At 58.6% G+C, this 12218-nt stretch overlaps 1 protein-coding gene across 1 annotated transcript; it reads right to left on the bottom strand.

Annotated features, from left to right (window-relative positions):
* Positions 1–8379: 8379 nt before the first annotated feature.
* On the bottom strand, positions 8380–9323 carry LOC114488279 (metallothionein-2A). Its single transcript, XM_028501982.2, has 3 exons — positions 9153–9323; positions 8814–8879; positions 8380–8618 (listed from the first exon to the last, which is right to left on the bottom strand). The coding sequence occupies exons 1-3, from the start codon at positions 9178–9180 to the stop codon at positions 8527–8529; spliced, it is 186 nt and encodes a 61-aa protein (XP_028357783.1). The 5' UTR covers positions 9181–9323; the 3' UTR covers positions 8380–8526.
* Between the last annotated feature and the right edge of the window lie 2895 nt (positions 9324–12218).

The raw sequence follows: 12218 nt of genomic DNA, 5'->3' as shown, positions 1-12218 counted from the left end.
GGGTGCCTTTCTCCTTCCATTCTCAAGGACCAAAGCCGTGAATGGGCACATCGCCGGGGTCCTCAACTTTCCGGGGCCTTTCCTCAGCCTAGCAGGGCCGCCCCACTCCAGGATGGAGGTTCCCAAAGCATGGAATTTCCCCGCGCCCCAGGGAAGGGGTCATTGCAGGCACGAGGCTGACCTGGCTCAAATAACAAACAAACAAAAGTTCTTCCCCTCCCAGTGTTCATGACAATTACCATTGCATCGCAGCAGGCTTGGTTCATCACTTTTGCTCTTTCAACCCTGACAACAACTTTAAAGGGGGACCCTAGCATGACACACAGCACAGGGGGCTCCCAAGGAACCCATGGCACGGTGCTGGGAAGGGGTGCCCTGGGTCTGACCCCCGTCGCTCCCCCAAGGAAGCAGAAGGAGCCTTCCCTGTGGCCCAGAGGTATGTCTTCGCCAGCGCTCTGGTGCCCTGCTGGATCCTGGGAGTGACAAAGTGACACAAAAGGGATGTGTGTGTGTGTGTGTGTGTGTGTGTATGACTCTGTGGCTACCTTCTATGTTTAGAAGTAAACCGATTCTCATTTCCAGTGGCGGTAAGGAGTTCGCATTTCGTATTCATGGAAATACAGATGGTTGAAAAGTTGTTAGGTGAACCGCCGGTGCAGGTGGCAGCGGAGACGGCGACTCCTTCGGTGTCCGATGCGCCTTGGACTGTCTTGCTCAAGCTTTACACCCCCCGTGCGGATTCCTCTTTGTGGGAGAGGGCCCCGCCTCCTCTCGACCCCCGGCCCCACACCCACGTGGCAGGTGAAAACAGCTCAGGACGCAGAGCGAGCACGCCAGGCCAGGCGTGTTTGTCTGCACGCAGGAGAATGCCTCCGTGCGATGAGTGACGCACATGAAGTCACAGCTAATATTAGAGGGTGCCCACAGCGCGCCAGGTTTCGTTCTGGGTTCACTGCAGGTGTTAAGTCAGTCAAGCCTAAGACCCAGACGCTTGTTATGTCCCCTTGCACGGTGCAGGAGACCGAGCCCCAGGCGGGTACTCAGCTACCAGTGCCACGCCGGCCATCTGCGGCATCATGCCCTCACCTGCCACCCGGTGCCGTGACATCACCTGAAGGAGAAGGACGCTGCACACCTGGCCCAGAGCCGGTGGGAAGAGCAGTGAGGAGCAGTCGGGTCCCCATGCGTAGCCTGTGACTTCTCCGGGCTCCCGTTTGCCGTCTCTCCAGCCAAGAGCACAACAGGATGATCTCAAAGGACCATTCCAGCCCCGAATAACCACAGGCAGGACTTAACGCCCAGAGGCACCTGGTCAGCCGCCTGTGGGCAGGGGGTGAGTCGGCTATAGGATAGGTTCAGACCTCTGACGACGGGCTGTGTGATCCCGGGCAGGTTAACCCCCTGGCAGGTGCCACAATCATTCCAGCCCCCCCCCCCCCCCCCCCCCCGCCCCAGCCTTCACTTTCTCACTGGTTCCTGGGCAGAGCGAATGACAGGAGAGGTGGGGAGGGCTCTGTGCCTGTCCCAATGCCAAGGCCGGGTCCTGTCCCAGGGGGCTTATCGCAGGTTATCCCCACTCCCACAGCACGGGGTCAGCAAGGTTCGAGGCCAACGATAGCCTCCAGCCCAGAGTAATGCTTCAGAACCAGTGAGCCTTCCTTTCTCCAGAGCACGCAGGGGTTAGAAGGATTCCCTCCACACGAATGTCAGTGTGGACAGCGCCCCTAATGGCCACTGTTCATCACACCCTCGCCTAGAGCCTGGACACGATCATTTATCCCTTCTTAGAGACATCATTTCTTTTCTACAAACGGGGAAAGGCCTTCTCCCGGCCATGCAGCCAGGCAGTGGCGCGGCGGTCTGTGAACCGGGAGGCCTGACGCCAGGCCTCTTCACACGGGGCCCCTGCAGGCAAGCAGGGGCCTGCCTCTGGTCAAGTGACTCATCTTTCTCTTTGATTTTACATCAAATAGCAGCTCCCTCCACAACCCGCCTGCGGGGACAAACCGTCGCCAGTAATTACAAGTCACTCAGGGCCTGTCTAATGAACACCACCACGCCCCTCAAACAGTGGGACTCCCCCCGCCCCCATCTCCCCGCATGGGCAGATGGACACAAACTCCCTCATCTGGAGCCAGGTCTCAAGTGCACACCAGGCAGTTCCCCTAAAGCCCTGGTCTCTTTGCTGGTGCCAAGTAGCCAAAGGCTGGGTCTGGGAGGGGCAGGCATCTGCCTGACTCATATTGGACGCCAACCCACAACTATGAGCTCTCGGGGTGTGGAGGGGGGCAGGGGTTCTCTCAGAGACCCCAGGCAAGCCAAGAGTGATGATTGCCCGTGGGGATACGGGGGTCGGGGGTGTGCATGGTTCTGCGAGGCTGTGCGTGCCACACACTGGGGGGTCTGCGACTTGTGTCAAGTGCCCAGGGCACACTTCCGATGAACGTGTATACGGTGTCTATAAACATCTAATTTTCTCATCGGTTCTTCATACATGTATTGCAGTTGCGTGTGTTGAATCTCAGAATGAGTTTTGTATATGGGTTTTTGTCCTTTCAAATTTTCCTCAGCAATTTATTTTATTTGACAACACTCGACATCCATGAGTGTTAGACACGAAAAAACGGCACTCAGCCCCCGTGTTTTAGAAGCAAGCCCTCGTAGCTGGGGGCCCAAGGCTGTGCCGTGGACAGAAGATGAAGTCACCCGCTGGCCCTAAGATACTCCATTTGTTGGGGACGAATATTTCCATGCGGAGCTCAGCTCTCTGCACTTCTGGCCCAGTCTCCCACCCAGCTCCGGTGGGCAAAAATGTCTCACGCCCATGCACAGGAAAAGAACCGGAGTCGGAGTAAAGTGAGCTGCTTGCATTATCCTGCACGTGTTTCATAGAAAAGAGAATGTGGCAAACGGGTCAGGGGGGATTGAAAACAATGCAGGTTTGCAGACATTGCCCTGTTTACAGCGGGGAGCAGGCTCCCCCCAACATCACGCACAGCAGCTGCACTTGTCTGATGCTCCTTTGCAGATGCAGCCCTGGGCGCACTTGGCCCAGCCCTCGGGGCAGCAGGCGCAGCAGCCTGGGGGCAGCGGGGGAAATGAGAGGTTGGAGATGGCTTCACCAAGCACCTCCCTGCCCAGCAGCAGGCCTGGGGCAAGCCCTGGGCCCCGGTGCGGGGCGGGGCCCATAGTATGCGTGCTCTCTCATGAAACAAGTAGTAAGACCTTCGGGGTTTGGGTGTCACCACGAGGAGGCTGTCCTGCCCCATCCAAGCCCGGGACAGGGCACAGAGCCTGCAGAGGACATGACGGGGTCCCAGGAGCAAAGGAAGACCAGTTCTCCCAGAACCATGCAGCTCTGGGTTCCCTCTCTTGCCTTAGCCCCGCCTTCAAGTTCCTGGAGAAGGCCCCCAACTCTCCTCGCAGGAGGTGCATTGGCAGTCCTTGCCTGTGCAGGAGCCGGCCAGGTGCAGGGCTCACCGCCTGCGGGGAGGAGAAAGCCGGGCAGTGAGATGTGTGATGCGGGAGAGACGGCAGCGATCACAATCCTCCCTGCACCTCCCCGTCAGGCCCAGCCCTGGCAGCTCCTGCCCCACACAGGACAGGTGCAGCCTCCGCCAGCTCCTCCGCCCCTGTGCCCCTGTGCCCCTGTGCCGGGGAGTGTGGCCCACTCCCCTGTATTCACCCTGCAGGGATGGTCCCAGCTCCAGACCCAGTTCAGTCAGGCTGGGTCTGAGGGTCAGGACATTTGTCCTGAGCGCAGAAGACACACTGCCCCTGCCTCCCAGATTCCACAGACAATTTAAGGTCCTGGGTCCAGCAGGCCCCGGGGCACCCGATGATGAGGAACAGCACAGCTTTGGGCCTCAGGAGGCTGGAAATACTCTAACGGGAGGGGGCAGGTGAGGGGGGAGGAATGCTCTTGGCCAGGGAGAGAGCACAGAGCCTGCACTCTCTCTGCAGGAGTCCACTTCCTCTCCTCAAGTTCAAAATACTCCCTCCGCTCAACCCAGGGGCACCGTGGTGGGACTGGGAAGCCGGTGTCCTAAGTGCCAGAGCCTGGGGCCCTTACCACCTGGGCAGGAGCAGTTGGGGTCCGTTTCCATCAGAGGTGAGGCAGGGGGTCCAAAGCTGGAGGAGAAGAGTCACCTGCGCTAGGGCAGCGCGTGGGGGCGCCCCGGAGCCCGCGTGCTCACTCGATAGCCAGAAGGGGCGGCCCGGGCGCAAAGGCCTCTCCCTTGCCCTGCCTCCGGGCCGGGCAGAATCCGCGCTGCTCGCAGCGCCCTTGGCTGGGCCGGGCGCACCTGGCGGGGCCGGGCGCATCGTTTCCCTAGTCCTGCTGGGCTCCGTGCGCAACGTGCGGGCCGCACCGCTGACGCCTGATCACGTGAGGGGCTCGTACACCGTGTGGCGGGGTTCAGCCTTCAGGCCTGACCCTTCCCAGTTCTGTGCAGGGGCAGCCGCAGGCCCTTGTTACTGAAACCCAGCCCCTGCGACCCTTGACGTCTCTCCACCCAGTCCCGGGACCTGTCCTCTGCTTTGCTCCTTCCAGGAGCCTGCGTGCAACTCCCCTGCTCCCCGCCCCCCAACTCGCGTCCTGGACTTGGCAGGAAGGGCGGAGACCCCGGAGGGCGCTGTGTGCAGAGGACCCCGGGCAGTGGAACTCCGCCTCCCGCCCGCGTTTCTTCTCCCTGTCTCCCGACACCGGGCCTTCAGCCCCGTTTCTGCCGCACACAGCACTTCCGCCGGCGACACCGGCCTCTGCTCCTTCCACCCTTCCCACCGGTCTCCACCTGCGGGGACACACGGGCGCGCGTGTGGACATCCTTGGCAGAAAACGCTGGTGCTCCCCGCAGCCTGTTGATACACCCCACTCCTGGAGGCTCCTGCAGCAGGGGCTGCCCCCGGAGAGGGATCACTCGAGGAGACGCGAAGACCTGACTTTGAAAAGCAAGGCAGGCCGTGGCTGGTGTAGCTCAGTGGATTGAGCGTGGGCTAAGAACCAAAGCATCGCAGGTTTGATTCCCAGTCAGGGCACATGCCTGGGTTGCAGGCCATGACCCCCAGTAACACTGATGTTTCTCTCTCTCTCTATCTCCCTCCCTTCCCTCTCTAAAACTAAATAAATAAATAAAAATCTTTAAAAAAAACAGAAAGAAAAAGAAAAGCACGGCAGGAAAAGCAGCTTCCCCTCCCAACCAGGACGCAGCATTTTAGCAGGTGCCCGGCCAGCCCCCTTTCCATCACGTTGCATCTCTGCACCCTCACTCCAGCCCTCCAAGGGAAACACGTTGGTGGATGGACCCTGTCAGTCAGCCGAAAGGACCTCTTCAACACAAGGACTCTGAGTTCCTTGTCCACGGGGACGTCCCTGGGAATTCGCGTGCTTCGTGGACTCCAGTTGGGCTCCCAAGGGAAGGGCAGCTCCCAGAGTCGCCGGCCTGTGGCCGAGGTCTGCTGACTGCTGTCCTCCATCCTTTGAAGCCGGTTTAACAACAGCCAGCTGCCGGCTCAGCCACGGCGGCGATACGTGAGCCACCGTGAAATATATAGTTATTTATAGTAATCATAGATAATAACTAACAATATAAATAGGTATAATAATAGTAATATAATTATATTACAACAATAAAATCGTCGGGCTATCTCCAACGTCTTGCGTAAGACAGATTCTCACTAGCAGTGGTACAATGGTTTGCTTTCCCCGTACATACATTTAAGAAAACAGGAACCGTTTCCAAGTCCAAGGTGGTGGAGGCGGCAGAGAAAAATGGCAGGTTTGTCTGGGTTTCTGGGGAGACGCCGGGCATCGTCCTCGGGGCTAGACGGTTTTTGTGCCCATCACAGTTTGGGGGGGGCCGAGAAGGGCTCTGTCTGACCTGCCAGTCGCGTGTTCTCGGGGTCAGCGAGAACGACACAGGATTCGCTGGCCTCGGCTTCTGTGCCCGGAGGTCAATGCCTCCCCCTGGGCTCCGTGGACGCCTCGTGAGGAAACAGCCAGCATTGTAGGCGGCTCCCCACGTGCGGGGCCCGGGGTCGGTTCTGCCCATGTACGGATTCACTCACTCTTTTTTTCTTTATTATTTATTTTTTAAAAATAATTTTATTTTAATTATTGTTCACGTACAATTTTCTATCTTTTACTCCCATCCCAGCCCACCCACCCAGCCCTCCCCTCCTCCCTCCCATTTCCACCCGCCCCTAGTTTTTGTCCGTGTGTCCTTCATACTTGTTCCTGTAAACCCTTCCCCTCTTCCCCTGAAATTCCCTCCCCTCTCCCCCGGTCACTGTCAGCCTGTTCTCTATTTCAGTGTCTTTGGTTATATTTTGCTTGTTTTTATTGTTGTTGTTGATTAGGTTCCAATTCACTCCCTCTTATGACCCCCGTGGTTTCATTGGCCCCTTTACAGCGGAGGACACCTAGCTACATGGAGGGTGTGTCACACGGGTCTGGGTGACACAGGTGGGACAGGCGCTCCCGCAGGCTGACAGCAGCCTCATGCCGCCGCCCGCCGCCCTCCCCCTGCCCTCCCGTGGAAGACCAGGACGCCGAAACCTGGCTCAGAGGCATTTGTGGCGAGAATGTGCCAGCTGGCCATCTGCGTAGCTGCGACACCTCTGGGCATCCATGTCCCGTCTCTCGAGCCAGGGGCACCATTGGCTCTTCTCAAAAGTCCCTTCGAGTCGTCCCTGTGAGATGCAGAACTTAGCGTCCAGTGACATCACGACCAGCTAGCCGTGGCCAGCTGGTGCAGCCACCTGCAGGACAGGCTCGGACCTGCGACTTCTGGGCTGTGTTATTTTGGGGCAGGCGGCTGAACTGCTCTAGAAAATGACGCAGCCACGTCAGCACTTGCACTTTCTCCGTCTCGCTGCCTCCTGTGTGGATGACACGACATGCAGGGTGGGAAAGGCTTTTATGTCTGTCCAAATGCTGCGGCAGTGTCTTGTCCCGGGGAGCTCATATAGGCGGGCATCTACAGTGTGTGCGCACCAGCTCAGCAAATCTGTAACCCTGCCCTTACGTCCCACCCAGAGCAAGGCTTCTAAACCCAGGGGCTAGAAGGGATTCTCTTCCCACGAACATCCCTGTGGACGCAGGGACCCTAACGGCCGCTGTGCATGAACCCCCAGGCCGGGCACTATCATTTGTTCCTCACTCCGAGATACAGTCTCCGTTCTGCAGATGGTGAAACGGAGGCTCGGAGAGTTTCAGCGATTCGTCCGGGCCTGACCACGTGTGGCTGTGAACCATGAGGCGTGACACCAAAACCCACGCCCTTGGCACGGGCTGGCTTCTGTGGTCCCCACTTCACACGGAGCCTTGTGGGCGAGCATGGTCCTGACTCCCGGTGCACGTGGCTTGTCTTTCTCTTTGATGTTACATCAAACAGCAACTCCCTCCACAAACAGCCGGTGGTGGCGGTGGCGGCGGCGGCGGGGGGACTAACCACTGTCATTAACTACAAGTCACTCCCCCCTCCAAGCTGCAGAGCCTGACCTCACCGTATGGCTGACGGCAAGGCCTTGCTCTGGAGCCAACTCCCAGGCACACTCCCTGTCACTGAGAAAAGCCAGGGCAGTTCCCTCCAAACCTGCAGGCACTTTGCTGCTTTCAAACAGCCAACAGCTGGATTTTGGAGGAGGGCCAGGTTTCAGCCGGCCCAGGGGAGGGACATGGGAAAATTCAGAACCGAGTTCAAACAGCAAGCTCTTGGGGGTGGGTAGCAGGTGTCCCATCCATGACCCTGGGCAAGCCAAGCATGGTGGTCCCCCATGGGGGCCTCGGGGGCAGCGTTGCTCCAGGGGCTTCCGGTCCGCACATCGGGGGGCCTTCAGGAAGTTCCCAGGGCTCAGTGCACACTTCCGACGAGCCACGTGCTGTGCTTTAAAATCTCACATCTTATTGTTTATTCTTTATATATCGGAATTGTGTGTTGAGTCTAAAGATGTGGGCTTCGTATTGTTTTTTTTTAAGTCATTTCCTAGTAATTACTATTTACCAAGATGAAGGCCTGGGATGAATAGGGGGAAGAAAAGAATTTATCCTTCACTACAGGGGGGTTTTTAAGCCCACGCCGGAGCCAAGCAAGTCGAGAGCTGCTTTCCACCCCCTTTAGTTACTTTCCAGCCTCCACTCCAATGAGGCACTGAGGTTGGGCAGGGAAACCAGGGGATGAGAATTCTGGGTCGAGACGTGTCTGTACTCCCTTCCCAGTGCCCTTAGAGCTGCTCACTGCTATGGACCGGCTCGCCTTAAGCCCGTGGTGGAATAATACCCCCTGAAGTAAAGCTTCAGTCCAGAGCCCATGTCCCTGCACTTCCCATCCACCCTGCACCCCAGCCCTGGTGGGCACGCCAAGGAAAACAGAGGCAGAGTAAAGCCAACGACTTTTATTATTATTCATGTATTTCATAGGAAAAAAAAATGGGGGGGAATGTAGCAAATGGGGCGGGGTTGTACAAAAAAAATGCAGGTTTGTACACGTTGCTCTATTTACAGCGGGGAGCAGGCTCCCCCCAACATCACGCACAGCAGCTGCACTTGTCCGACGCTCCTTTGCAGACACAGCCCTGGGCGCACTTGGCGCAGCCCGCGGGGCAGCAGGAGCAGCAGCCTGGAGAAGGGGAGGAGGCAGCAGAGATGAGTAGGTGGGACAGAAGATTAATAAGCAACCCCATGCTTCCCGACTGGGGTCAGCCCGCCCTACAGGGCATCCACTGACTGCCCTGTTTAAGCTCCCCTCAGAGTGGAATAGAGAGTGAGGTGTGTGGGGGTGCATTTAGGGAGTAAAAAAGAGGATTCCACTCACTCTTCTTGCAGGAGGTGCATTTGCAGTCTTTGCACTTGCAGGAACCGGCGCAGGTGCAGGAGCCACCTGGGGGGAGGAAGGCACGTGAGAAGGGGCCCTGAGACCTGACCCAGTGCGCGGGTGCTAGGAGCATGGGGTTCCAGTCCCTGATCAACCAACCCGCTCCACAGCCGCCTCTCAGTACATGGGAGGCCCGCAGAGCAGCGTCGACCAAGCGCTTCAGAAAGGGATTGGTGCCTTGAAACCCAGGGATTAGAAAGAGCAGGAGGGGTGGCAAATCGCTTGTCTAGCTCCACCACAGATCCCCGGGGTCCCCAGCCCCGGACCAGGTCCCCTTACCGGTGGCGCAGGGGCAGTTGGGGTCCATGGCGAGCTAAAGAGGTGGCTGGAGTCCGAGGACGGCTGTAAGTCAGATCGCTAGAACTTCGGGGAGGCGTGCTGGAGTGCAGCGCTCCGCGGGCTTCCTTTATAGCGGGAAGGAGCTGGGGCGGGTGCAAAAGCCCGCCCGGGCCGGGCGCCACCTGCACACGCCCCGCGCTGAGTCACTGGCGGCGGCGGGGCGCTCTCGGCCCAGCGCTCCCGGCCGGGCGCACAGGGCTGTGCACACGGACCTCCGGGCCGCAATTCCTAGAAGCCGCCCTCCTTGCGGGCGACCTCGGGCGCAGGTGGGGCCGGGTGCAGAGACGTGACAAGGCGTTCCGGGCAGCGCGGGCCGTGCGCCGAGCACCCCGCCGCTGCCCTCCGGCTGTGTGACCTGGGGCAGCTCGCCACCCGCCTCCGCCTCCAGCCCCGGACGCCCCGTACGTGAACCCTAGCGGTTAGAGAGAGCGTGTGAAAGCCGGCCTTGGGGATCCAGCTCGGACAAATAATCCGTTGGGGAGTGAGGACAGATTTCAAAAGACTCTTTGTACCTGTCAAGGCTTAATAATTGCGTAGCAACACATTAAACCCTGAGGACGGTTGTTGATGACATATGCTATCCATGCTGCACACAGCAGTTTGATACACAGTATCAAGTGTAGTAATCCAGTTATGCCTGAGCTCGCCTTTAATCCTGCATCAACCCTGTGAAGTAAGGACTGTTTACTCCCCTTTTTAAAGAAGAGAACATGAAGGTTAAGTCACTTGCCCAAGGTCACAGAGCCAGGGAGTGGCAGAATCTGGTGATTCAAATCAGAGGGCCGGGGGATGCTGAAGGCAACCTAAGGGTAGACACCATCCTCGGACAAGGGTGAATAAAAATCAAGAAGCCCCAGGCCTTGTGGTCACGGGGGCAGTGTCATAAGGGCCCGAGGAGGAAGAAGTGAAACCAGGGTCACAGCTAGGATGGAGGGCACCCTCTGGGGCAGAGAGGACACCCAGTCCATCTGGGAAGAAGTGGGCTTGTGGTGTGTGTTGGGGGGGGGGGGGCAGTCAGGGGAGGGAAGGAGCAGAGGAAGCGGTGGACTGGAAAGCTGCCATCAACCTTGACCTTGTGGAAGGGAAAAACCCCAGGAGAACTTTCTCCCCCCCCCCCCCCCCAGTGGGTGCCAGGTGGGTGCAGATTCCTCTCTGGATCACCAACCTCACTCGGAATGCCCGGAGTGTGTCACTGCAGCGGGGGAGGGGCTGCTGGAAGGTTCCCGGCAGTCTGGCAGTCTCGGGGAATGCTGGCTCTGAGCGGGAGCCGAGTGAGGAGGCGGCAGAGAACAGGCTGTCCCCGCAGCAGTTACCCCAAGGTCCCGTGGAAACGTCTTCACAGCCCAGCTCAAACATCGCTTCCTCTGGGGAGTCCGTCCTGGACCCCCCCCACCCCTGCCCCGTGCTCCCTCAGGGTGCTGGAAAACATCCTGTTCTTTCCCTCTCTGGAATTTTCCGTGTCTGTAATATGTGAGAACTTGGGCAATTCTCGGATTGCCCTCTGTGTCCCTCCCGACCCAGTGCGCCACTGAACACTCCAAGAGCCGTCACTGTCCCTGAGAGGTGTCTCCAGCCTCGGGCACCGGGCAAGGTTGTAGCAAGCACTTCATGAACATCTGTCAAGTACAGTACTGGGGGGAATCCCCTCGATGGCCTCTCCCTCCCCAGCCTCCACCTTGGGTTCGGGGCCAATTGCACAATGAAAGTAAACCACGTATTTCACCCCCTGGGGCCTGTGTGCTAACTCAGATAAAACCCCGGAGCAGGGGGGATGAGGGGGACCGTTGGAAGGACTAAATTCTAATGGTCACTCTGCTAGGTGGCCTGGGGCCAGTTACGTGCCGGGGTCCCTCTGAGCCTCAGGGTACTCGTCTGTAAAACGGTCAGACTGCACTAGAACGTGAGGGTCCCGTGCAACCGTCCCCTGATTTTAGAGCAAGCTGCAGACCTCTCACCGGGTCCGGCAGGCCTGTGGACTGAGGGCATCGAGGGGCTGCTGGCCGTCTGTGGGCCAGTTGTGCTACTGCTGTGTACGTGTGCGCGCGCTCATAGATGCAGGACTCCTGCTTTCTAATCAATCAGGCGCCCGTTTGTCCACTCAGCGGAAACGGTCCAACCCCATGAAGGGACAACTAGGCTTGTGTTTTGCCCCGGAAGTACCAAATCTAGCCCTGGGTTCGGGCTGTCCGTGTTGGCCGTGAAACCTGCTTCCTGTCTCCGCTGAATCATTTTGACTCTGCAAGGGGACAGATAGATGGCCAGCCAGCAAAGGTGAAGGGGGGTGGGCCCAGTCTTGTTCATCTCCACGTCCCTAACGTAACGGGAACAGAAATCGGTCAGGCCCTTTCTTCCCCGGGGGGATCGTGTGACTCTGTGGTCCTCCCCACACAGGTGCCATCTGTCTGATCTCAGTTCTTCCTCCTCCCACTGGCCCTGCCTTCATTCAGGGGGGGTGTATCAGTTATCTCTTGCTGCATAACAAATTACCCCCTCCCTGAGCAGGTCAAGACGACACTCCCGTATTCTCTCTAGTTTTTGTGGGTCAGCAATCCAGAGGAGGCTTCGCTGGACCCTCGGGCCCTCAGACACAAGCCCAGTGTCAGGGCTGCGGTCATCTCAAGGGTGACCTGGGACAGGATCCACTTCCAAGCCCCCTTGTGTGGCTGTTGGCAGGATCGGGGGCCTTGTGGGCTACCGTACCGAGGCCTGGTTTCCTCGCAGGCCCCGGGCTCCTTGCCAGGTGGGCCTCTGCATACACAGAGCATCTCATGGCCCGATGGTGTGCAGGCAAGAGGGCCAGAGAGAGTCCTGCCACAGAGTGCACACGAGACGGAGGGTGCGGTCTTCTGTGTGTGACCCAGCTGCAGGAGTGACGTCCCAGCCCTTACCCTGTTCGGTGGAAGAAGTCACTAGGAGCAGGCCCCACTCGGGGGAAGGGGTCACACAGGGCACAGGTAGCACAGGCTGGGATCACTCAGGGCCACCTCAGGGGTCTGGTTACACGGG

The sequence above is a fragment of the Phyllostomus discolor genome, chromosome 12 (assembly GCF_004126475.2).
Source record: "Phyllostomus discolor isolate MPI-MPIP mPhyDis1 chromosome 12, mPhyDis1.pri.v3, whole genome shotgun sequence".
Lineage (NCBI taxonomy): Eukaryota > Metazoa > Chordata > Mammalia > Chiroptera > Phyllostomidae > Phyllostomus > Phyllostomus discolor.
This window is presented reverse-complemented; position numbering and strand designations above follow the sequence as displayed.